This window comes from Arachis ipaensis, chromosome B2, assembly GCF_059453495.1.
Source record: "Arachis ipaensis isolate K30076 ecotype BB chromosome B2, ASM5945349v1, whole genome shotgun sequence".
Lineage (NCBI taxonomy): Eukaryota > Viridiplantae > Streptophyta > Magnoliopsida > Fabales > Fabaceae > Arachis > Arachis ipaensis.
Window position 1 is genome coordinate 29,970,049 of NC_142437.1, and position 23,555 is coordinate 29,993,603.

Below are 23,555 nucleotides of genomic sequence, written 5' to 3' on the forward strand. Positions count from 1 at the left end.
ATGATACAAAAGAAAGTGGTGGTGGTTGGGAGTGATTGGATTGGAATTGGGGTGGTTCTATATATGGTTCATATGGCTCATAAGGTGGTTGGTATGGTGGTTGAGGTTAGGGTCATATGGAGGTGAATGGCGGAAAGGGGCTTGTGAGTTTGGTGGTCCAAAGTTATGTTGAGGAAAGGGTTCATAGGCATATGGTGGTGGTTGTTGATAGTCCATTGGAGGTGGTTGTTGCCATGAGGATTGATCAAGTCCTTGTGGCTCCTCCCATCTTTGATTGTTCCAACCTTGATGCCTGTTCTCATTGTAATTTCTTCTTCCTGCAACATTATTGTAACCAGACTCATAGCCAAAGGGGTGAGAGTTCATAGTAGCAAATAAAAATTAAAAACAAAAATAAAAATAAATTTAAATTAAAAGGTTATTTAAATTTTGAATTTTAAATTTTTGAAATTTGAATTTTTGAAATTTGAAATTTGAAATTTTTTTTTTGAATTTTTTTTGAAAATTTTTAAATTTTAATTTTGAAATTTGATTTTTGAAAAATAAAAATTTTAAAATAAAAACCAATAACCTCTTAACTTAAGAAAAAGCAAAAATAAAAACAAAAAATAAAAACAAATAAACAGGTAAAAGAAAAATATTTACAATAACCAATAATAAGGCACACGTTTGCAATTCCCCAGCAACGGCGCCATTTTGACGTTAGGATTTTTGCCAGCAAAGAATGTCATAAAAACAGTCGCGTTGTAGATATAGTCTCTAAACCGACAGAAATCCCTTTGTACAAACGTTTTGGTTGTCACAAGTAACAAACCCCTTTGAAATTGATAACCGAGTATTCAAACCTCGGGTCGTCTTCTCAAGGAATTGCAGGGAAGTATGTTCTTATTATTGGTTATGAAGATTGAAAATTGGGGTTTTGGAAGTTTGGGCAATGCGCACAGGTATATTTTCGAGCATAAAAAAAATAAATAACTGTAAAATAAACTCTTGGCAAAGTATGAGAATCAGAAATCCTGTCCTTGTTATCCTTATCAGATGTGATGAGAATTGGATTTCAATCCCACTTAGTTAAGTCAAGTGGACTAATTAGCTTGATTCTCAAGTCCTAGTCAACTCCTGTGGAGAGACTAGTGCTAGAGCAATCCTAGCTAAAGCAAAATCTGCCAATTTCAACCACTCCTGAGTTTGACAACTCAAGTGTTACCAATTACCTAACCAAAGCCAAAAGGGAGAAAATATCTAAATTAAATTAAAAGCAAAGCAATCTTAAATCTGAAATACCTCAAATAATATTAATTAAGAAAATCATAACATGAATGTAGCATAAGCCAAATAGGCAACATAACTAATATAAGCATTAAAGTATCTGAACGTAAGAGATAAATATAAAGTAAAAGAACGTTGAACCTGGGATTGAGAGTCACTCCTAAAACTAAGAGAAATCCTAAATCCTAATCCTAAGAGAGAGGAGAGAACCTCTCTCTCTAAAAACTACATCTACTCCTAAAATTGTGAATATGAGAGCCTCCTATGAATGGATGCATTCCTCCACTTTATAGCCTCTAATCTGTGTTTTCTGGGCCGCAAACTGGGTTAGAAACAGCCCAGAATTCGCTGGTTGCGAATTCAGATTCGCTGATTTTCGTCATTTGCGACGTGGCCGCATGGAGCACGCGGTCGCGTTGCCTAGCGTCAGAGAAACTGTAGCATATTATATATCAAATCGAAGCCCCGGACGTTAGCTTTCCAACGCAACTAGAACCGCGTTGTTTGGATCTCTGTAGCTAAAGTTATAGCCGTTTGAGTGCAGAGAGGTCAGGCTGGACAGCTTAGCAATTTCTCCAACTTCTTGCATTCCTTCCACTTTTGCATGCTTTCTTCCCATCCTCCAAGCCATTCCTGCCTTATAATATCTGAAAACAATTAACACACATATCAAGGCATCTAATGGTAATAAGAGAGGATTAATAATAAGCAAATATAAGATCAAAGAAGCATGTTTTCAATCAAAGCACATAATTAGGAAGGCAAATGTAAAACCATGCAAATAGTATGAATAAGTGGGTAAAGAGTTGATAAAAATCACTCAATTGAGCACAAGATAAACCATAAAATAGTGGTTTATCAGAATGCCGAGAGTGGCTCTGTTTTAAAAGGGGAACTCACTTTTAGTAAATTTGGCTTATGAGCCTGAGATGATTTGAGAAACGAGATTTCTAAAAGCCAAGGCTAAAAAGAGTTGAAATTTGATTTTAAAGTGAAATGGCTTGAGAAAAGTGATTTATGGCTTAAATGCCGATTTTATGAATTTGATGATGTTGAATGGTGGAAGTGCTGTTTTGTTATGGGCCGGAATGGCTGTGTATGATTATGAATATTGGCTGGTTCTGGATTGAACCGTGAGCCGGAATGGCTGTGTACGATATTGATTTATGGCTGATTGCCGAATGAGTTATGGGCCGTATGGCTGACTATGAATTATGAATTTAAGCCGGATGGCTGAGATGGATGTTGATCCATGGTTGGGACTGAATGAATATATGCTTGAGATACCTAGGTAGTAGCAAGGGTTGTGGTTTGTCCCACTTGCTCCAAGTCAGAGACTGTGACGCCTGGGTAGTAGCGGTAGTAGTGGTGATTCCACTCGTTCCAGGTTGAGCTTTTAAACACCCGCCTGGGTAGTAGCCACAGTAGTGATTATTCCACTGGCTCTGGGTTGAGCGGGTAGTAGCAATGGGGTTGTAGCTCAAACCTACTTGCTCCGCGATGGGTGTTTCTGTCCATGGTTAGCTACCAAGACGTGTCGAGTTGGCTATATAACCGACATATGATATCATCAGCCACTAGGGACAGGCATGCATCATATGCATCTATGTGACATTGTTTGGGTGTGCATATTATACTTGGTTTGCCTATGTGATTAATTGCTAATTGTTCTACTTGCAATAACTGTTTGTTTGTGCTTGCATCTTCCTATTTGTGTTTGCTACTGGGACTCTGTTGGACTGTGGTGATTGGTTGATGGTTGGATTGTTTGGGCCTAGAGCCGTGGTTAGAATGAGATGAACCGATGGTTGATTTCGGTTTTGTGTTTCTGGTTTGGAATAAAATATGAAAGGCTATTTTGGTTCAACATAGATAAACTGTTTTGAAAGGCTTTTGAGTTTTTGAGAATTGAACTGTTCCTCTTTTAGAAAAGATTTTCGGTTCCTCTTTTATTGTAAATCGTTGTTTTGAAAAGAGGCATAAGACAGTTATTAATCACTGGTACAGTTTATCTTCACGTATCCTATTACAGTAATTCTCAAAAACCCTCTACTGAGAACCCTTTCGAGGATGATGTTCTCACTCCCCTACATTTTCCCCCTTTCAAGATATGGACGCAGAAGTCACGAAGTGTTTATTTAGTTGTTGTTGAGATGCTCTGCCTTGTTTTAGTTATGGTTTATTGAACCCTCGCCATTATCTTGATATATTCTGTAAGAGGGATAGTAATTGTATTGGTTAATGCTTGTAAAGTTATTTATATATATTTATGTATATATATGGATGTACTCTTTATGAGTTGTTGTAAGATGTATGATATTTATGGATGTACGTTATCGAACGAAAGTATTTTTGGGAGCGGTATTACGGTTTAAAGTTTTAAACAGGCTCATATTTTAGTATTAAATAGTATAAGTGTCATCGTAATGTCCGAGCTATTAGAGTTGCGCAGCCGGAAGCGTGAGCTTTGGTAGTTAGGGTGTTACAGTACGCAGTGAGGGAGTAGACCAAGATGTCTACAGATTATTGCTTTTTCCTTTTGCAGTAAAGGACCAAGCAAAAAGGTGGTTGGATAACCAGCCTAAAGCTAGTTTAAAAACTTGGAAACAGTTAGTGGACAAGTTTTTAAACCAATACTTTCCCCCAAGAAAGATGAACCAGCTGAGACTAGACATCCAAGGCTTCAAACAAGGAGATGGTGAATCTCTTTATGATGCCTGGGAGAGGTATGGGGGGATGTTAAGAAAATGTCCCAATGAAATATTTTCAGAATGTGTATAGTTAGACATCTTCTACTATGGACTTTCAGACATGGCTAGAATGTCCTTGGACCACTCTGCTGGTAGTTTCATGCACATGAAAAAGACCATTGGAGAGGCTCGAGAGCTTATTGAGACAATTGCCACTAATCAGCATCTGTACTCATCTCCTGAGACCTCTGTAAAAGGAGAGGTTAAGGCGGTAGTTGCTGAACCTAACCCTCCAGAGCAGAATGGTCCATTGACTCAGCAATTGCAAGCCCTTGTCCAGTAAATGCTAGAACTGCAAGAGGCTCTATGAGAAACTCAGGCTTCTAACATAAATGTAGAAGCCCAGTCGAGTCAAACAAGGCAGTAGTTATTTAAGCAGATAACAGATGAATGTCAGGCTATCCAACTGAGGAGTGGGAAAACCTTAAGCACCCAACCTCAGTACAATAAAAATAAAAAGCCCATTGAGGATACCCAGGTCTCTACACAAAATGACTCTGGGCGTTTAAACACCCAGAGAGACATCCCTTTTGGCGTTGAACACCAGGAAAGGGCGGAGACTGGGCATTCAAACGCCCAAAAAGGTATCCCTCTTGGCGTTGAACGCCAGGTGATAAATCCATATTTTATGATATATTTTGTGCTTAATTTGAGTAATTTATTCAATCCTTCACCCACTTATTCATATTAATTGCATGGTTTTACTTTCCCTTCCTTATTATGTGATGTATGTCAAAACATATTTTTTATGCTTTAAAATTAATTATTTTAATTACCTTTATTTCCATTCGATGCCGTGATTAGTGTGTTGAGTAGTTTCGGATCTTCTAAAGTAGGAATGACTCATAGGATGGAAAGGAAACATACAAAAAATGGAAGGAAAGCACAAAACGGAGTTTCTAAAGAAACTGGCATCCACGCGATCGCATGGGCGACGCGGACGCATGCCAAGCGCGAATCAACAGTGACGCGGCCGCATGACTGACGCGACCGCGCGCCTTAAGCAAAACACATATGACGCGGCCGCATGACTGATGCGACCGCGTGACAAGAAAAGCTCCGAATGACGCGACCGCGTGACAGAGGCCACGCACCAGAAATTGCAGAAAATGCTCCCGGCAAATTCTGAAGCTCTTTTTGGCCCAAATCCAAGTCCAAAAGGCATAGACCAGAGGTTATGAAGTGGGGGAATGCATCCATTCAGAGAGAGCTCGCCAATTTAGTTACTTTTCATGATTTAGATTTAGTTTAGAGAGAGATTCTCTCTCTCTCTTTTAGGATTAGGATTTAGGATTTCTCTCTTTAGTAGTGACTCTCAATCCCAGGTTTAATGTTCCTTTACTTTAAAGCTTCCCTTTCACTTTTATTCATTCCATTACTTTAGTTGATTATTTACTTTGCCATTTAATTTATGAATTCTTCTATGTTCCAGATTATTTGAATTAATGTTATTTGAGGTATTTCAGTTTAATGTTGCTTTCTTTTATTTATGCTATTATTGCTTTTACTCTAAAGACATCTTTATTCCAATAGATTTACTTTTTCCCTTTTGGTCTTGGTTAAGAAATCAGTAACTCAGGAGTTATCTTAGCTCAATATAATTGATAACTGTTATCTTTGCTAATTGAACTGAACTTCAATAATCCCAACCTTTTATTAGGAAATAAATAGGATTCGAAGATCAAGCTAATTAGTCCCTTGACTTTCTTTTGCTTTAGTAAAGGTCAACTAAGTGGAATTAAGATTCAATCTTCTTTATTATTGAGAAGGGTAACTAATCTGGACTTCCAATTTCTCATCCCTTGCCAAAAGTTTGCTTTACAGTATTTATTTATTTTTAATTGCCATTTAAATTATTTGTCATATTTGTTCCTCATTCTTGAAACCCCAAATTTGCAATCTCCATAACCAATAATAAGAACATACTTCCCTGCAGTTCCTTGAGAAGACGACCCGAGGTTTGAATACTTCGGTTAACAATTTATTTAGGGGTTTGTTACTTGTGATAACCAAAACTTTTGCAAGAAATGTTGATTTCTTGGTTTAGTAACTATACTTGCAACGAGAGTTTACTATAACTTCTAAACCATCAATCTTTAGCTCTTTCACCAGGAAAGAGCAGAGACTGGGCGTTCAAACGCCCAGGGGGCAGCAGCATAGACGTTGAACGCCCATGCAAGAGAGGTCAGTCATTCATTGATAACAACCCTCCTAAGCAAGCTAGTAATCCCCCTTCCAACTCACATGGCATTCGGCCTTCATCAACCAAGGTTGATGAATACAAGGCTAAGATGCCATTTCCTCAGAAACTCTGTCAAGAGGAAAGGGATAAACAGTTTGTCCACTTTGTAAAGTATCTCAGAACATTAGAGATAAAGATCCTTTTTGTTGAAACTCTTGAACAGATACCTTCTTATGCAAAGTTCATAAAGGACATTCTAAGTCATAAGAAAGATTGGAGAGAGACACAAACAGTCCTCTTCAGTGAGGAATGTAGTACAATCATTCAGAACAACTTACAGAGAAGCTTAAAGACCCTGGAAGCTTTATGATACCATGCACTCTAGGTGATGCTTGTACAAGGACAACTCTATGTGACCTTGGAGCAAGCATCAACCTAATACCTGCTTCACTAATAAAGAAGCTTAGTTTGACTGATGAAGTCAAACCAACCCTAATGTGCCTTCAACTTACTGATGGTTCTATTCAGATACCATCAGGAGTAGTTGAAGACATGATTGTCAGGGTTGGACCCTTTGCCTTTCCCACTGACTTTGTGGTATTGGACATGGAGGGGAACAAGAGTGCATCCCTTATCCTAGGAAGACCTTTCCTAGTTACAGGACGGACCCTCATTGATGTTGAAAAAGGGGAAGTAACCCTAAGAGTCAATAAGAAAAAGTTCGTACTGAATGATGTCAAGGCTATGCAGCATCCAGACATTCCTAAGGAATGCATGAGCATTGACCTCATTGATTCCCTGGTGGAAGAGGTCAACATGGCCGAAAGCTTCAATGAAGGGCTAGATGATATCTTTGATGATACTCAGCCTGATTCAGAGGAACTTATGGAAACCTCTGAGGAAAAGGAGAAGCCTCCTAAGCTTGAGCTTAAGCCATTACCCTCCTCCCTGAAATATGCATTTCTCGGAGAGAGAGAGATACGTATCATGTGATCATAAGCTCTACACTAGAGCCATAGAAAGAAGGAGCACTAATCCAAGTACTTAAAATACATAGGATTGCCCTTGGGTGGACTATAAGTGACCTTAAGGGCATTAGCCTGGCCCAATGCATGCATAAAATCCTGCTGGAGGATAATGCCAAACCAGTGGTGCAACCACAAAGGCGATTGAATCCAGCTATGAAGGAAGTAGTGTAGAAGGAAGTCACTAAACTCTAGGAGGCTGAGATCATTTATCCCATTTCTGACAGCCCCTGGGTGAGCCCTGTCCAAGTTGTCCCTAAGAAGGGAGGGATGATAGTGGTTCGTAATGAAAATAATGAGCTGATCCCTAAAAGGACAGTTACAGGATGGCGTATGTGCATTGACTACAGAGGGCTCAATGACGCCACCAGGAAATATCACTTTCCTTTACCCTTCATTGACCAAATGCTAGAAAGACTAGCAGGTCATGCTTTTTATTGTTTCCTGGATGGGTATTCCGGGTACAATCAAATAACAGTGGATCCACAGGATCAAGAGAAGACAGCATTCACATGTCCATTTGGCATGTTCACCTATAGACGAATGCAATTTGGCCTGTGCAATGCGCTTGCCACCTTTCAGAGATGCATGTTATCCATCTTCTCTGATATTGTAGATAAATTTCTTGAAGTATTCATAGATGACTTCTCTGTTTATGGAGACTCATTTGACTCCTGTCTTGATCATCTGTCCCTGGTCTTGAAAAGATGCCAAGAAACAAATCTAGTTCTAAACTGGGAGAAATGCCACTTCATGGTAACTGAAGGCATTGTTCTTGGGCATCGGATCTCAAACAAAGAGATAGAAATGGATCAAGCTAAGGTGGAAATGATAGAACGCTTGCCTCCACCTACTAATGTCAAGGCAATCAGAAGTTTTCTAGGACATGCAGGATTCTTGATACGTGAAAATTTAGAATTCACGTATAACCGGCAAGTATACCGGATCGTATCAAGTAGTAAAACTCACCGGAGTGAGGTTGATCCCACGGAGATTGGTGGATTAATCAACTTTAGTTAAATGGTATTTTAGTTAAGCAAACATTGTTTTGATTTCATGAGATTTGAATGCTTGAAAGAAATTGCAAGGAATTAAATGGCAAGAAATTTAAAGAACTAAAGTAAGGGAAGCAAATTAAATGACTGAAAGTAAATAACGGAAACTTAGATTGCAAGAAACTTAAATGACATCAAAAGTAAATTGCAAGAATATAAAAGTGCAGGAATGTAAAGTGCAGAAAATAAATTGCAAGTAATTTAGAGTAGAATGTAAATGGCAGAATGATAAATTGCAAGAATGTAGAAGGGAATTGGGTAGTGGGTATTCAAAATGACTAAAGAACAAAAGAAATGAGAATTAATGATGGAGAGATCATTAGGGATCAGAGATGTGAATTCTCATGAATTGATGTTACTCAATTCCTTCTCAATCATGGGTATAGATCCATAGCGGATTGTGAATAATTGAATTCCAATCTCTTGGCAACTCAATTTCTCATCAACATAATCAATTGCCACTCTCATGATCTAATTGTTCATGAGAAGAGATGAAGCTCATTAACTAATCCTTCAAGCCACACAATTCTCAGGATCTCAACCAAGGGGGGTTATATCTCACATACCAACCCAAAGTGTATTAATCAAGGAAATTATGAAAGGATGAACTCTAAACTGAATTAGGTGACTCCTTTCTCAAGTTCATCATACAATTCATATAGATTCAACCCCTTTCTCGATGGTGATTGAATCTTTGAAGAACAAGAGTTTTCTCTTGGATGAACCACTTGAATTGAGAAGGAAAAGAAGAGTTATCAACTCATTCAAATACACAGAGCTCCTCCCCCTAATGAAAATAGGGTTTAGTGAATCATAGCTCTAAATTCAACAACAAGTGTAAAAATAGACATTAAATTGAGAGTAGAAAAGGAAGAAGGATAAAGAAGAATGAAGAAGAATGAAAAGGAATGAAGAAGTTCCTTCAACTGAAATTCAAAGTTGCAAGAAAAACAAAATAGACGACATGTGAGATGCAGTAAAATTTCAAATGCCAGAGTGAAAAGTAAAAAATTTCTAAGTGTCAAAAAAAAGTTTCCTAAAGTACAAAACTCTTCTCTATTTATACTAGTCCTAAGGCTCATTGAGAGATTCTCAATTGGGTTAGCAATTTGGGCTTTGTCCTTGTTGGATTCGCTGGCTCATTAGAGGAGTTGCTGCCCTTTAAGGAAAACAGAGAGAGCAGAGCTCATTCTTCTCAATTCTGGCCCATTGGACGGGCGTTACTGGCAAACACGCCAGTGTTACTGCACGTTGGCAATGTGCTCGTGAGTCTCCTGGGCTGGGACTTGGTGCTGGGCATTGCTAGCCCAAGTTGTTGCCAAACACTTGGCTCTTCTTCTTCTTGGTTTCACTTTTCATGCTTAATGTTGCCTAAAATTTTAGCTTCAATCCTCCGCTTCAATATAGACTATCATACATCATTGGAAAGCTAATAATGTCTACTTTCCAATGCCACTGAAATTACCTTATTTGGAGTTTTTTAGCTCAAGTTATTCTTGTTTGAAGGAGACAGGGTCAGGCTGCCAAAATCGCACACATTTTTGGTGAACACGCCTTTGTTCTTCCAAGTTGCCAACGTGTTCAGATTCTGAAGCTCTAAATGAAGCCAGCTTTTGAAGCTTTAAACGAATGTCAATCCCATACTATTATATATGGTTGAAAAGCTCTGGATGTCTACTTTCCAATGCCACTGAAATCACCTCATTGGGAGTTTTGTAGCTCAAGTTATTCTTGTTTGAAGGAGACAAGGTCAGCCTGCCAAGTTCGCTGGAGTTGTTGCTGAACATGCCCTTGCTTTCCTAAGTTAGCAACGCGCCAGCCCCTGCTTCCCAGCTCCAAGCAATGCTGCGTTGTTGGTGAACACGCCAGTGCTTCCCCACGTTGGCAACGTGCTCGATGACTTCTCCAGGGCTACCTCCTTCTTGCTTTGGATTATTGCATTGTTTATTTGGCATTGCTAGCAAGAACGCCCATGTATCCAGTGTTGGCAACTTTCTTGAGTGAGTGATCCTTGCTTGTTTGCTTCCTGGCACGTTTTCATCAAACACGCCTATGCACCCAACGTTGGCAACGTGCTTGATGTCTTGAGATTGCCCTCCAGGGTTGGCTTCTAGCTTGGCGTTGCCTTGGTACACGTCCATGCTCTCCCAAGCCAACTACATGTTCGAGCCTTCCTTATGGCACCAAGCTTTGCTTGCTACGTTGCCTTGGAACACGCCTATAGGAGCTGGCGTTGGCAACGTGCATCTCCCTTTCCTGGGCCAAGTCTTCTAGCTCAGCGTTGTCCTCAAACACGCTAGTGAATTCTAGAGTTGGCAATGTACCACCTTCCTTCTTGCTCCAGGGCTTCCTGACTCCATCTCTGGTCTTCATTGGCGTTGGCAATGCTACCCTGGAGTTAGCAACGTGCCACTTGCTCTCCTCCTAGCTCTATGACACTTTGCTTCCTTGCTGGCTTGACTTTGCTACTCCATCACCTATCATTAACCAAAGAACTTGCTTCAAATTTTTGCCATTCTATGCAACGAATTTCAAGAGATTCATTCATACTAATTCATTTGTAAACTTCTTGAATTATTTGCATGAATTATGCCAAATTTCACCTAGTTCTTGGTACATGAATGTATGGAGATACAACTCATCAAAATGCTTGTTTATTTCAAAGATAATGAATGAAACTAATCTAAAACTAACTAAACTAACTAGCTAATATAGCAAAGATGCAAATGCATCAATTCTACAGGCGGTTCATAAAAGATTTCTCTAAAATTGCCAAACTCCTGTGTAATCTCTTGGCCACTAATGTTCCATTCGTCTTTGTCCAAGAGTGCCTGCACGCCTTTGAAACTCTGAAAGCTAAGCTTGTCACTGCTCATATCATCTCTGCACCCAACTGGGACTTGCCATTTGAGCTAATGTGTGATACAAGTGATCATGCAATAGGCACAGTCCTAGTTCAGAGACATGACAAGCTTCTGCATGTCATTTATTATGCTAGTCGCGTATTAAATGATGCGCAGAAAAACTACACTACTACAGAAAAGGAGCTACTTGCGGTAGTTTATGTCATTGACAAGTTCAGATCCTATCTTGTAGGATCTAAGGTCATTATTTATACTGACTATGTTGCTCTAAAGTATCTACTCACAAAGCAAGATTCTAAATCCAGACTTATAAGATGGGTGTTACTCCTGCAAGAGTTTGATATAGAAATTAGAGACAGAAAAGGGACAGAAAATCAGGTGGCTGACCACTTGTCCCGGATTGAGCCAGTAGCAGGGACTTTTTCTCCCTCCACTGACATATCCGAATCCTTTTCAGATGAGAAACTCTATGCCATTCGGACAGTATCTTGGTTTGCAGATATTGCAAACTATAAGGCTATACGGTTCATTCCCAAGGAGTTTACCAGGCAGTAAGCCCGAAAACTCATGCATGATGCAAAATACTACCTATGGGATGAACCAAATCTCTTTAAGAGATGTTCGGATAGAATAATCCAATGCTGTGTGTCTGAAGAGGAGGCACAGAGAATTCTATGGCATTACCATAGCTCTGACTATGTAGGACACTTTGGAAGTAAGCGGACAGCCACTAAGGTGCTTCAAAGTAGCTTTTACTGGCCTACTCTCTTTAAGAATTCTAGAGAGTTCATCCGTAACTGTGATAGTTGCCAGAGGGCTGGCAATCTTCCTCATGGTCATAGCATGCCTTAGCAAGGAATACTATAGATTGAGTTGTTTGACGTATGGGGCATAGATTTCATGGGACCATTTCCGCCTTCATACTCAAACACCTACATCCTTATGGCAGTAGATTATATATCTAAATGGGTTCAAGCAATAGCAACACCCACTAATGACACAAGAGTAGTAATGAAGTTCCTCCAAAAGAACATCTTCAACAGATTTGGTGTCCCTAGGACACTAATCAGTGATGGAGGAACTCATTTCTGCAACAAACAGCTGGATTCTGTCCTAAGTCGTTACAGAGTTTGCCATAAAGTAGTAACACCGTATCATTCCCAAACCAATGGACAAGCCAAAGTCTCAAATAGAGAACTAAAGCGAATCCTAGAGAGGACAGTAAGTGCCTCTAGAAAGGATTGGGCTAGAAAGCTTGATGATGCTCTGTGGGCATATAAAATAGCTTTCAAAACCCCCATTGGAACTTTACCATATCAGTTAGTATATGGGAAGTCTTGTCATTTGCCAGTGGAACTAGAACACAAAGCCTATTGGGCCACTAGATTCCTCAACCTCGATGCTAAAGCAGCAGGAGAAAAATGGCTGCTCCAACTAAATGAGTTAGATGAATTTCGCTTAGATGCATTTGAGAATGCAAAGATCTATAAGAAAAAGGCAAAGAGGTGGCATGACAGGAAGATAGCTTCCAGAGTCTTTGAACCAGGGCAGAAAGTTCTGCTCTTCAACTCAAGGCTCAGATTATTCCCTGGGAAACTCAAATCTCGCTGGAAGGGACTGTATGTGATTACAAGAGTATCACCTTACGGACACATAGAACTTCAAGGAAAAGATCCTGAAAATAGGTTCACTGTCAATGGACAAAGAGTCAAGCATTACCTTGAAGGAGATATAGAGCCAGGAGGCTCAACACTGTTACTAAATTAAGTACAATGAAGTCCAACTAAAGACACTAAAGAAGCACTTGTTGGGAGGCAACCCAACCTTACTCAACTATTTTTATTTTTCTTTCATTTTGTTTTTCTTTCAGTTGTCAGAGTCATGATCATATGCAACATTCAGTCAAGAGACAGAATTTCACAACAGTAAAAACAGAACACTCTAAATAGAGTGTTGAAGTTGAATGCCAGCCAGGGTATCCCTGCTAGGCATTCAACGCCCATCATGGGCAGCATTGCTAGCGTTGAACACCAGCCAGGGAGCAGCCTCTAGGTGTTCAAACGCCAATGTGAAGAAGCAGGGAAACTATATTTTCATGCCTCTCAGGACCTGTAGGTCCCACAAAAGCTCCACCTATCCCACCTTCTTCTATTCTACTTTGCTCGAGGACGAGCAAAACTCTTAAGTTTGGTGTTGCAAAAGCTTTGCTTTTTGACTTCTACCACTTCTAAGTATGGAAGAAGAGGATGGAGCAAACTAGGAATCATGCACAAGAGCTTGTGCAGCCGTCTCAACAAAGACAAAAAAGTGACATTGAAGAGATCAAGCACTACATTGGATCCTCAAGGAGGAGCACTAGCCACCATCATTCAAGTGGATTCGTTCTCTTTACACCCCTTTCCTGTTATTTTTCTATTTTTTGTCTATTTATTTATCTGTTCTCTAGTTCTAGTTGCATGATCATTTACATTGATGTCTTAAAAGTTGTAAAATGTTCCATATATCTCTCACCATGCTTAAAAGAAAATTTTTAATTGAAAAGAATTGAATGATGCATGAATTTCAAGTTTAAAATAAAATTAGTTTAATTATATTGATGTGGTGTCATTTGCTTTTATTTTCTGAATGTATGAAATAAACAGTGCATGTTTGAAGTTGAAATTTTAGAATGTTGGCTCTTGAAAGAATAAGGAAAAAGGAAAAAATATTATTGATAATCTGAAAAATCTGAAAATTGATTCTTGAAGCAAGAAAAAGCAGCAAAAAGCAAAAGAAAAACAATATATGCATGCGAAAAAAGAAAAAAAAAGAAAGAAAATGGCGAAAATAAAAAAATAAAAAGCAGAAAAATCCATTACTGCCCAAAAATGCAGGAAAATGAGAGCAGATTGAAAAAGCCAGTAACCCTTTAAATCAAAAGGCAAGGGTAAAAGGACCCAAGGCTTTGAGCATCAGTGGATAGGAGGACCCAAAAGGAATAAAATCCTGGCCTAAGCGGCTAAACCAAGTTGTCCCTAACCATGTGCTTGTGGGGTTAAGGTGTCAAGTAAAAAGCTTGAGACTGAGCGGTTAAAGTCGTGGTCCAAAGCAAAAAGAGTGTGCTTAAAAACTCTAGACACCTCTATCTGGGGACTCTAGCAAAGCTGAGTCACAATCTGAAAGGTTTCACCCAGTTAAAGTGTATGTAGCATTATTGTATCCGGTGGTAATACTGGAAGACAAGGTGCTTAGGGTCATGGCCAAGACTCTGAAAGCTGTGTTCAAGAATCAAAATAAGCTTAACTAAGAGAGTCAATAATATCATCTGGATTCCAAGTTCCTGAGGATGCCAACATCTCTGAGTTTCAATGGAAAGTGAGATGCCAAAACTATTCAGAGGCAAAAAGCTACTAAGTCCCGTTTATCTGATTGTAACTAAGCTTCATTTGAAACTTAGAAATTTATTGTATCTTAATTTTCTTATTATCCTACTGTGTTTTTAGTTGCTTGGGGACAAGCAACGGTTTAAGTTTAAGGTTGTAATGAGCGGATATTTTATACGCTTTTTGACATCACTTTCATATAGTTTTTAGTAGTTTTTATTTAGTTTTATTGAGTTTTTATAGGTTTTAATGTTAAATTCACATTTTTGGATTCTACTATGAGTTTTTGTGTTTTTGGACAATTTCAAGTATTTTTTGGCTGAAATTGAGGAGTTGGAGCAGAAGTCTGATTCAGAGATAGAGAAAGCATTACAGATGTTGTCTAAATCTGACCTGCCTGCATTCGGAAGAGCTTTTCTGGAGCTATAAAAGTTCCAATGGAGCGCTCTCAACGGCTATGGAAATCTGACTTCTAGAGCTTTCCAGCAATATATAATAGTCTATACTTTGCTTCGGATTAGAAGGCCCAAAACTGGCGTCCAATGCCAGCTACCTGCCCCCTTCCAGGTGTCCAGCATCCAAAGAGCAGAGACCAATGTATAAACACCCAAAGAGGACCCCTAGCTGGCGTTCCATGCCCAAGAGACCTCATAGCACATGGATCTCATCAAAGCTCAGCCCAAACACTCACCAAGTGGGCCCCAGAAGTGTATTTTAGCACTAAATAGACTGTTTTACCCTTACTAGTCATCTATTTATTATTTAAAGTGTATTTTACATAATCAGAGGGACATCACGCATAGCATACACATTTTTCAATTGTATTTTTCTTTCAGTATGAGTTTCTAAACCTCCTAGATTGAGGGGAGGAGCCATGCTGAGTCCTATGAATTAATAAAAGTATTACTGTTTCTCTTCGATCCGTGTTTGATTAATTCTAAGATGTATATTTGTTCTTCATCAATATGAATGTGTTGAACTGGCATAAGGTTATCACATTTTACATGGGTTCAGAGTGCGTCTTTCATTGGACAATGATGAACCACCAGCTTGAATATACATCTCTCAGACGGCTAATCCACGACTTCGTCGGGGACTTCTCGAGACATCAGTTCAGCTGATTTCCAGGGAGATTAGGGTCTCTGTGGTAGAGGCTAGAACCCAAAGATGCAGCATTCTCTGATCCGGAAGATCCGACCTTGTCTGTGACATTTTGAGTAGGATCATAAAGGAGAATGGACTGGACGCGCTTCACCCTCAAGTAGAGATGGATCCACACTAAACCTGGGGTTCATATCCGGAAGAGTATTGGCAGCTGCTCAAACCAGTGTCAATCACATACAACCTGCCATTGAAAAAATCACTCACAAGCAAAGAGAGCAGTAGTACCAGAGTTAATTCAGAAAGGTAAAGCAACTCCAACTCTCAACTCTATTCCTATCATTTAATCCAATTGGTTTTACCCCTTTCACACATTACTCTTACAACTCTATATATGACATATAATCATTCAAAGTTTACACAACAACCTTCTGATTCCGCCTGACTAAAACCTGCAAGATAACCATAGCTTGCTTCAAACCACAATCCTCGTGGGATCGACCCTGACTTGCTCAGGTATTACTTGGACTACCCAGTATACTCGCTGGTACTGCTGTACGGAAGTGTGGGGTTTGCATACGTGCACCAGTCATACTTTCGTTCCACCCAGATTCATAAGATGAAAAGCAAAAACAAATTCTTAAAATTAAAATCAAAACAGTAATTAAAATAGAGGAGTAATAGTATCAATCCATACAATAAACAGAGCTCCTAACCTTAACAGTGGAGGTTTAGTTGCTCATGGCTCAGAGAGAAAACTAGGATTCAGAAAAACTGTCAAGTCTGGAATGAGGTAAAAGAGGAGAAAAAAGCTGGAAGGGCTGAATCTTTTTCCTTTTATATCTAATCCTAATTAACGTAAAATATATTTTCTAAAACTAAATAATATCTTTTCCTATTTGTAATAAATAATAAATATTCGTAGGCTTCTTAGTTGATGGATGCGGGACCAGCATTTCCCTTTCAATTGGCGCCTAACTTCAAGAAATTGAAGTTAAGCGCTGCCTTGGCCGAATGGATTATGCGTGCTTGTCTTGACTGGCGCCTAACTTCAAAAATTTGAAGTTAGGCATGGCTTTGGCAGCATGCTTTGGAAGGATTTGTGTTCCTGGCGCCTAACTTGAGAAATTTTAAGTTAGGTGCCATCTTGGCCGTACAGAATGGAAAGAAATGGTATACTATTATATATCGTTGGAAAGCTCTGAAAGCTAGCTTTCTAATGCCATTAAAACCATATCAATTGGACCTCTGTAGCTCAAGTTATTTCTGTTAGAGTGCAAGGAGATCAGAGTTGACAACATCATTCTCTTTCTTCTTTTTTTGCTACACAAACTTGTCAAATCCATCCGAATGCTACCTGAAATAAAAAAAATTGCAAACAACTCAAAGTAGCATTCATAGTGGCTAAAAAGTATTTAAATCTTGATTAAACTTAACAATTCAAATGCAAATTCACTTGGAAAAGATAGGAAAGATGCTCACGTATTATTAGAGTTCTACAAGGATTTATATCATTAGGAAGCTTCTCCTATGATGGAATTCAGAGATGGTTTGGTGGGTAAGATAGATGAGGAAGATGCTATGACTTTAGAGAAGTTATCGTCGACTGAGGAGATCAGAGAGGCTGTGTCGGACTGTGAGTCATCTAAAGCGCCAGGTTGTAATGGGTACAACATGAATTTCATTAAGAGGTGTTGGGGTGAGATTAGGTCTGAATTCACGGCAGCAGTGATAGGGTTCTTCCAGACATCCAGATTATTGACAAATATCAATATCACTTGGGTGGCACTAGCACCCAAGTTCGTTGGTGCGAAGGAGATGAAAGATTTACGACCTATTAGTATGGTGGGGTGCGTTTACAAGGTTATCTCGAAGGTGCTAGTTAGGAAGATGAGGGCAGTGATGCTGGGGTTAGTAGGGGAGACTCATAGTGCGTTTGTCAAGGGAAGAAAAACACATGATAGGGTACTTATTGCGTGTGAAATAGTAAACTGGCTTTAACTGAGGAAAAAGAAGGCAGCAATAATCAAGTTAGATTTCCAGAAAGCATATGATATAGTCAAATGGAGCTTTGTGGACATTGTATTACAAAAGATGGGGTTTGGGCATAGATGGAGAGCGTGGGTTATGGAGTGTGTGACAACTGCATCTATGTCGATTCTGATAAATGGTTTGCCATCTAAGCCATTCAAAATAGAAAGAGGTTTGAGACAAGGTGACCCATTTTCTCCCTTCTTATTTGTACTGGTTGTGGATGTGCTGCATCGAATGGTTGGAGAGGCAATCAGGAACGGATGTATATCACCGTTGTTGGTTGGAAGAGATAGTATAGAATTGTCACATCTACAGTTGCTTATTATACTATTCTGTTTTACCCCCTGAAGAGGAAACTATTAAGAATTGCAAGGAACTTCTGTGATGTTTTGAGTTGATGTCAAGGCTCAGGATTAATTTTGATAAGTCCAGTTTGACTGCAATTAATTATGATGAGCAGTGGGTCCAGCGTATGTGCAACTTATTGAGTTGTAAGGTGGAAACGCTTCTAGTTAAATACCTTGGAATCGCTTTTGGAGCAAATCTGAGGTTGGTGAACACCTGGAAGCCTATAATAGACAAAGTGAAGGAGAACTCAGTCTGTGGAAAGCTAAGGTGCTAAACAAGGCTGAAAAGTTGGTGCTTATCAAATCAGTCTTAAATCATTTGCTAGTGTATTATTTGAGCTTGTTCAAGATGCCTAAGGCTGTTGCTGAGAAATTGATTTCTTCACAGCGAAGATTCCTGTGGAGTAAGGAAGATGGTAGAAATGGTATGGCATTAGTAAGATGGGAAGTGGAGCAGGCTCCTAAGAAACTAAGCGGGTTGGGAGTTGGAGATGTTATGATTCGTAACATAGTACTCTTGTTTAAGTGGTGGTGGCAGTTTGTAAAGGAAGAGTGTCCATTATGGAAGAAGGTCGTATGTTCGTGTAATAATCTAAATCCTAATGAGCTACTGTCAACTCAAGTGCTACCTACTAGAGGAGGCCCATGGAAGTATATTTGCCAACTACAAATCACGAATCAACGTATAAGGGATAAGATGGTTACAGGTTTGTCTATGGTGATTGGTGATGGGCGACGGACTCAGTTTTGGGAGGATGTATGGTTACTTTGCTTATCTCTAAAGGATCGATTCCCGAGGCTTTTTTTTGTTTCAAACCAATGTGGATCTGTTATTAGGGATTGTGAGTTTTGGGATGGGTTAGAGTGGATTTGGAACTTCCAATAGAGGCGAGAACTTTTCCAATGGGAGTTGGAACTCCTGAGTCAATTACATGAGTCAATTACATTAGGCAAGGTGTTTTTTCAACTAACTCATTTGTTCAGCTGCTGCAGGAAGAAATTCTTCCAAAGCAGGTAACTAGCTACAGCTTCACTAGGACCATTTAGAAAGGTTTGGTTCCACTAAGAGTGGAGTTGTTTGCTTGGTTTGTTTTGATAGGCAGAGTTAATACAAAGGAGAGGCTAATCCGGTTTAGGATTGTCAGTCCGGAAGATAATGTCTGTGTTTTATGTAATAATGATTTGGAATATGTACATCACTTGTTTCTAGGCTGTGCATTTGCTTGGCAGGTGTAGAGTGCTTGGATATCAGATTTTGACCGTTAATGGTCTTATCCGGGTTCAATGAAAGAGCATTTTCTAAGTTGGACAGAGGAATCGAGGAGTAAGGAGGATCAAAAGCAGCGACTAAGATGCTTTTGTGTGATCGTTTGGAACATTTGAATGGAAAGGAACATGAGAATTTTTCAGAATAAAAGCAAAGGTGTTGAAGAGATCATCAACATGACCGTGATTAGCATCAACGAGTGGACAGGTGTCGATCCCTTCTATTGTTGATGGCTATGCCGAAGATGACATGGGAGCTTTTCGTGGTTTTGTTGTGTTTATTTCTTTAAGTAGGGTAGTGGTGTTTGTCTAGCTATGTATGCTCCACTTTATTGTGTTGAGCTTTTACTTTAAAAAAAAAAAGCTAATAGAGGTGGAGTTAGCATATGGCGCAAATGAGTTGACTCATACAAATTTATACATAGAACAAAAGATGACTCATGAGCAAAGGTTAGTATTCGATGAGATATTCAATGCTATTATTACAGACTCTGATGGTTTTTACTTCGTTTACGGGAATAATGGGTGTGGTAAGACATTTATTTGGAATGGACTTTCTTCTGCTATTCGGTCTAGAGAAAAGATTGTTTAAAATATCACATTCAGTGGAACTGCGTCATTACTCCTTCCTGGTGGCAGAACGGCTCATTCTAAGTTTTCAATACCCATTACAATTTATGATTATAAAATATTATTTTTGATTTACCATGTCAAATTTAAATGTAAGCCCGTGCATTACACGAGTTTAACACTAGTAACTTAACATTTATTGGTGTCTTCTTTTCTATAATGGTCTAGACAGCAGAGGTTCTCACATAAACCTTACACCCAATTGACCCAAAAATAGTGAATCTGCCATAAACCCTACTACCTTATTAGGAAGTCATAAGAAACGAACCCATAGGAACAAAATTCCTGAAATGCCCCTACCCTAATATCAAATACTACCAACAACACATTATTTCCCTCCTCTGCTTCCAGCAGCTCAGAATCGCACCAGCTCCCCATCCTCCTATATTGCTGCCTCCGAGCACCCACCCCTTTCTTCTCTACTGCCAGAACCACTCTCCATGTTCCCTGAAGCCACTAGCAAGTCACGCTCTATTCCAGACAACCGTCCTACGAGCTCGCCGACACTACACCCTTCGCATACACTACCGTCTGCCTTTATCTTCCTCCACCGGCACCAACATGGAGGGTTTAGGCAGCCATGCTATGATGGACTCAACGGAGTTAAAGGTTAGCGAGTTATTGAAAGAGGTCCACCTTTATCATTCCTCTCACTTCTCCAGCCTCGTTGATAACACCGTCTCCGCCATAAAGTCATGCATCAACGAAATCCCCGTGGACTTTAAGGTCTGATTTTCAAGCTCATATTATTATAATTTGTTCTTTTTGGAGCATTCAACGCTGATTCTTTGAATGCTGATGAGTTTTCAGGTAACTGCGGATGTAGCACCAAAATTTATGAGGGACATTGGTGCGGATAAGGTTGACTTCATGTTTAAAAAGCCATCGCTCATCGAAATCGGAGGCAATTATTCTATTCAGAGTCTCATTAGGCCTGAGCTCAATGTTGATCTTATTATCAGGTTACCCAAGGTATATTATTTTAATATTCATATAAACTTAAACTAAAAGAAGGGATAACCAAACTTATATACATGTTAATGTTCATGGTATTAATGTCACACTATTTTCCTATTATTATGTTAGGGGTGTTTCCACGAGAAAGATTACTTAAATTATAGATACCATGCCAAAAGGTGCCTTTATCTCTGCTTGATCAAGATGTACTTGGAATCTTCTCTATTTATTGGTAAGGTTGAATGGTCTACCTTTCAGAATGAAGCCCAAAAGCCTCTGCTGCTTGTTTATCCAGGTAATTTCTTTTTGTTCTTGCACACATTTTACCTTAAAACAATAGTGGCATGGCAAACATTAAAAGGGGAAAAATTGTAGCTGCAAAGATTGCTGAAGTTCCTGGTTTTTTTTGTAAGAATCATTCTGTCGGCTACATCTCTATTTAGCTTATCAAAGCTGAACATGAAGCATAATAACATTCATAATTTGAATCATGGTTTGTTCCTCGACTTCCCCCGATATCTAGTTATCTATATTTTGTTTCATTGAGATAACGACTTCTTCCTTTTCTACAACCTATTAATCATTGTTGTTAATATTCTTAAGGGACCACACTTCAGGCTATGCCAAAGTACAATTCTAGCATTCTGGAAGACATGTTTCTAGAGGATACAGAATTTGTCAACAAAACATTTCTCGGTTGGAAGGAAATAAGGGAGGCTTTGATCCTGCTTAAGGTTTGATATTTGAATATTACTTTTGCATCATGCATAACATGATAACATCTAATAATGTTAAAGATATGTATAATAGGGAACACAGAATTGAGTTCTTATTTCCATTGATCTAGGTTTGGGCTCGACAGAGAAGTTCAGTATATGTTCATGATTGCCTGAATGGGTTTTTATTTCTGTCATACTAGCATATCTTGCTTCTGGGCAACAAATTAGCAATTCAATGAGGGCAATTGAAATAGTTCGGGTTACCTTGAACTTCATTGGTATGTTCATATACTCTCCTTTGTATCATCATCATAATTGGTCAGTTACAAAAGTGTATTTGTTCAGATTGTTTGCGCTTAAGATAGACATCCATTTCTTTCATGTAAATGCTATAGACAAAATTATTGTAACTTTTTTCCTATACTTGGCTAATTTTGATCACAAGTTTGGTGTCTACCGTATTTTATGTATTCGCAATTGTTTAACATTGTTTCTCTTTACTGGTATATCCAATTTGATAGTTTTGTTATGGAAGCCTATGCCATATCCTTTCAATCCAGTGTCACATCTAGTTTCTTAATCAATTTTGTAGCCAATTTGCTATTGACAAAGAACCATCATGGATTGGGACTTAGGAGTGGGGATTAGGTTTTGACATTCAATGCACATATGTTGTGCAATAGGTATATATTCATTGTTGCAAATGTTTTTTTTTTTTTTGCAGCAACTTTATAGTCGTGGAGCCGAGGGCTATACTTTCCAAAGACAGACCTGAGTAGTATTACAAAAGAGGTCCACATCTCTACTTATTTTTTAATTTTTCCATTATTTGGTTTTGTTTTACTTTTAACTGTGTTATCATATTATGTGGTATTTATTTGCATTCACTTTGCATTTGTTATCTATTATGATATCAACAACTTGAGTGATTTGGTTCTCTTTTTTCTCTATTGTCCGTTTTTTTATACTTGAGAGAGGGAGCCAGCCCAACCTAGTGAAACAAGGCTTAGTTGTTGACTATCTGATACCTATGATTTTGCATAATATATAATATATTTGTAATTTTCTGATACAACATGTTATGTGCATTACATTATCTTAATACAATCATTGCGTCCATGATTTTCATTTTCAGGAAAAGATTCAGCTTAAAGAGTCATTTCCTGTTATCATATGTCATCCATCTGGAGGATTTAATTTGGCTTTTCGAATGTCTAGAAATGGTTTAAATCAGATACGTAGGCCATAATACCAATTTTAATTTTTTCTTTTTCTTTTTCTATAGTTGTTGTTCTCCTTATTTTCTTTGCTTTTGTTCCACATATTTAATATTCAGCTTCAAGATGAGGCTGTTTTGACACTTAAGTACATGAAAAAGTGTAGAGGTGGCAAATTTAAGCTCTAGAGCTTTTTCTTGCTCTTTCTATTCTCTACATTCAAGAAAAATGGGTTTCTGTTTTTCTACTAAGCAAGCAATTTCAAAATCCGTAGAAGTCCCAACCATCTTGCAGTGTATGTCGGAGAGAATAAAAAACGTTTTGTGATACCCGTTTCATATTTGAACCAACATTTATTCCAAGATTTTTTGAGTGAAGTTGAGGAAGAGTTTTTTTGATATGATCATCCCATAGAAATTCCTTGCAGTGAACATGTATTCCACCAACTCACATCTCCCTTGAGTTGAGATTGATGAAAATCTCATACTCTATGAGACTAATTAACATATATTAGCATACATTATGTTATAATAGATTAGTATAGAGAATCGGAATGACAAATTCAAAGTGTGTGTACTATTTTTTTTTGTATAAACAAACTGACAATGAATTCAATCACTCAATTGTTTTTTGTTTATGTATCACGTCTTTCAATTCTCGAAACAATTAGCAGTCTATATATGCACATTTACTTGCATGAGAAAAACCAAATTTGGCTGTTCTAATAAATTTCAAGCATGAGCAGATCACATCAAAGAAAAGAAAACTCCATTTCGA

General features: G+C 38.6%; 1 protein-coding gene across 1 annotated transcript; it reads left to right on the forward strand.

The window, feature by feature from the left end:
* The first annotated feature begins 20,446 nt into the window (after positions 1 to 20,446).
* On the forward strand, positions 20,447 to 22,336 carry LOC107625182 (uncharacterized). Its single transcript, XM_088505781.1, has 5 exons — positions 20,447 to 20,611; positions 20,696 to 20,857; positions 20,972 to 21,137; positions 21,446 to 21,576; positions 22,286 to 22,336. The coding sequence occupies exons 1-5, from the start codon at positions 20,447 to 20,449 to the stop codon at positions 22,334 to 22,336; spliced, it is 675 nt and encodes a 224-aa protein (XP_088361907.1).
* The last annotated feature ends 1,219 nt before the right edge of the window (positions 22,337 to 23,555 follow it).

Excerpts from the sequence above, each read along its gene's own strand:
- LOC107625182 (XM_088505781.1), top strand. The coding sequence starts at position 20,447 with ATGGAGGGTTTAGGCAGCCATGCTATGATGGACTCAACGGAGTTAAAG. Across the intron at positions 20,858-20,971 it reads TTATTATCAGGTTACCCAAG|GGGTGTTTCCACGAGAAAGA; the intron begins GTATATTATTTT and ends TTATTATGTTAG. Across the intron at positions 21,577-22,285 it reads AGGCTTTGATCCTGCTTAAG|CAACTTTATAGTCGTGGAGC; the intron begins GTTTGATATTTG and ends TTTTTTTTGCAG.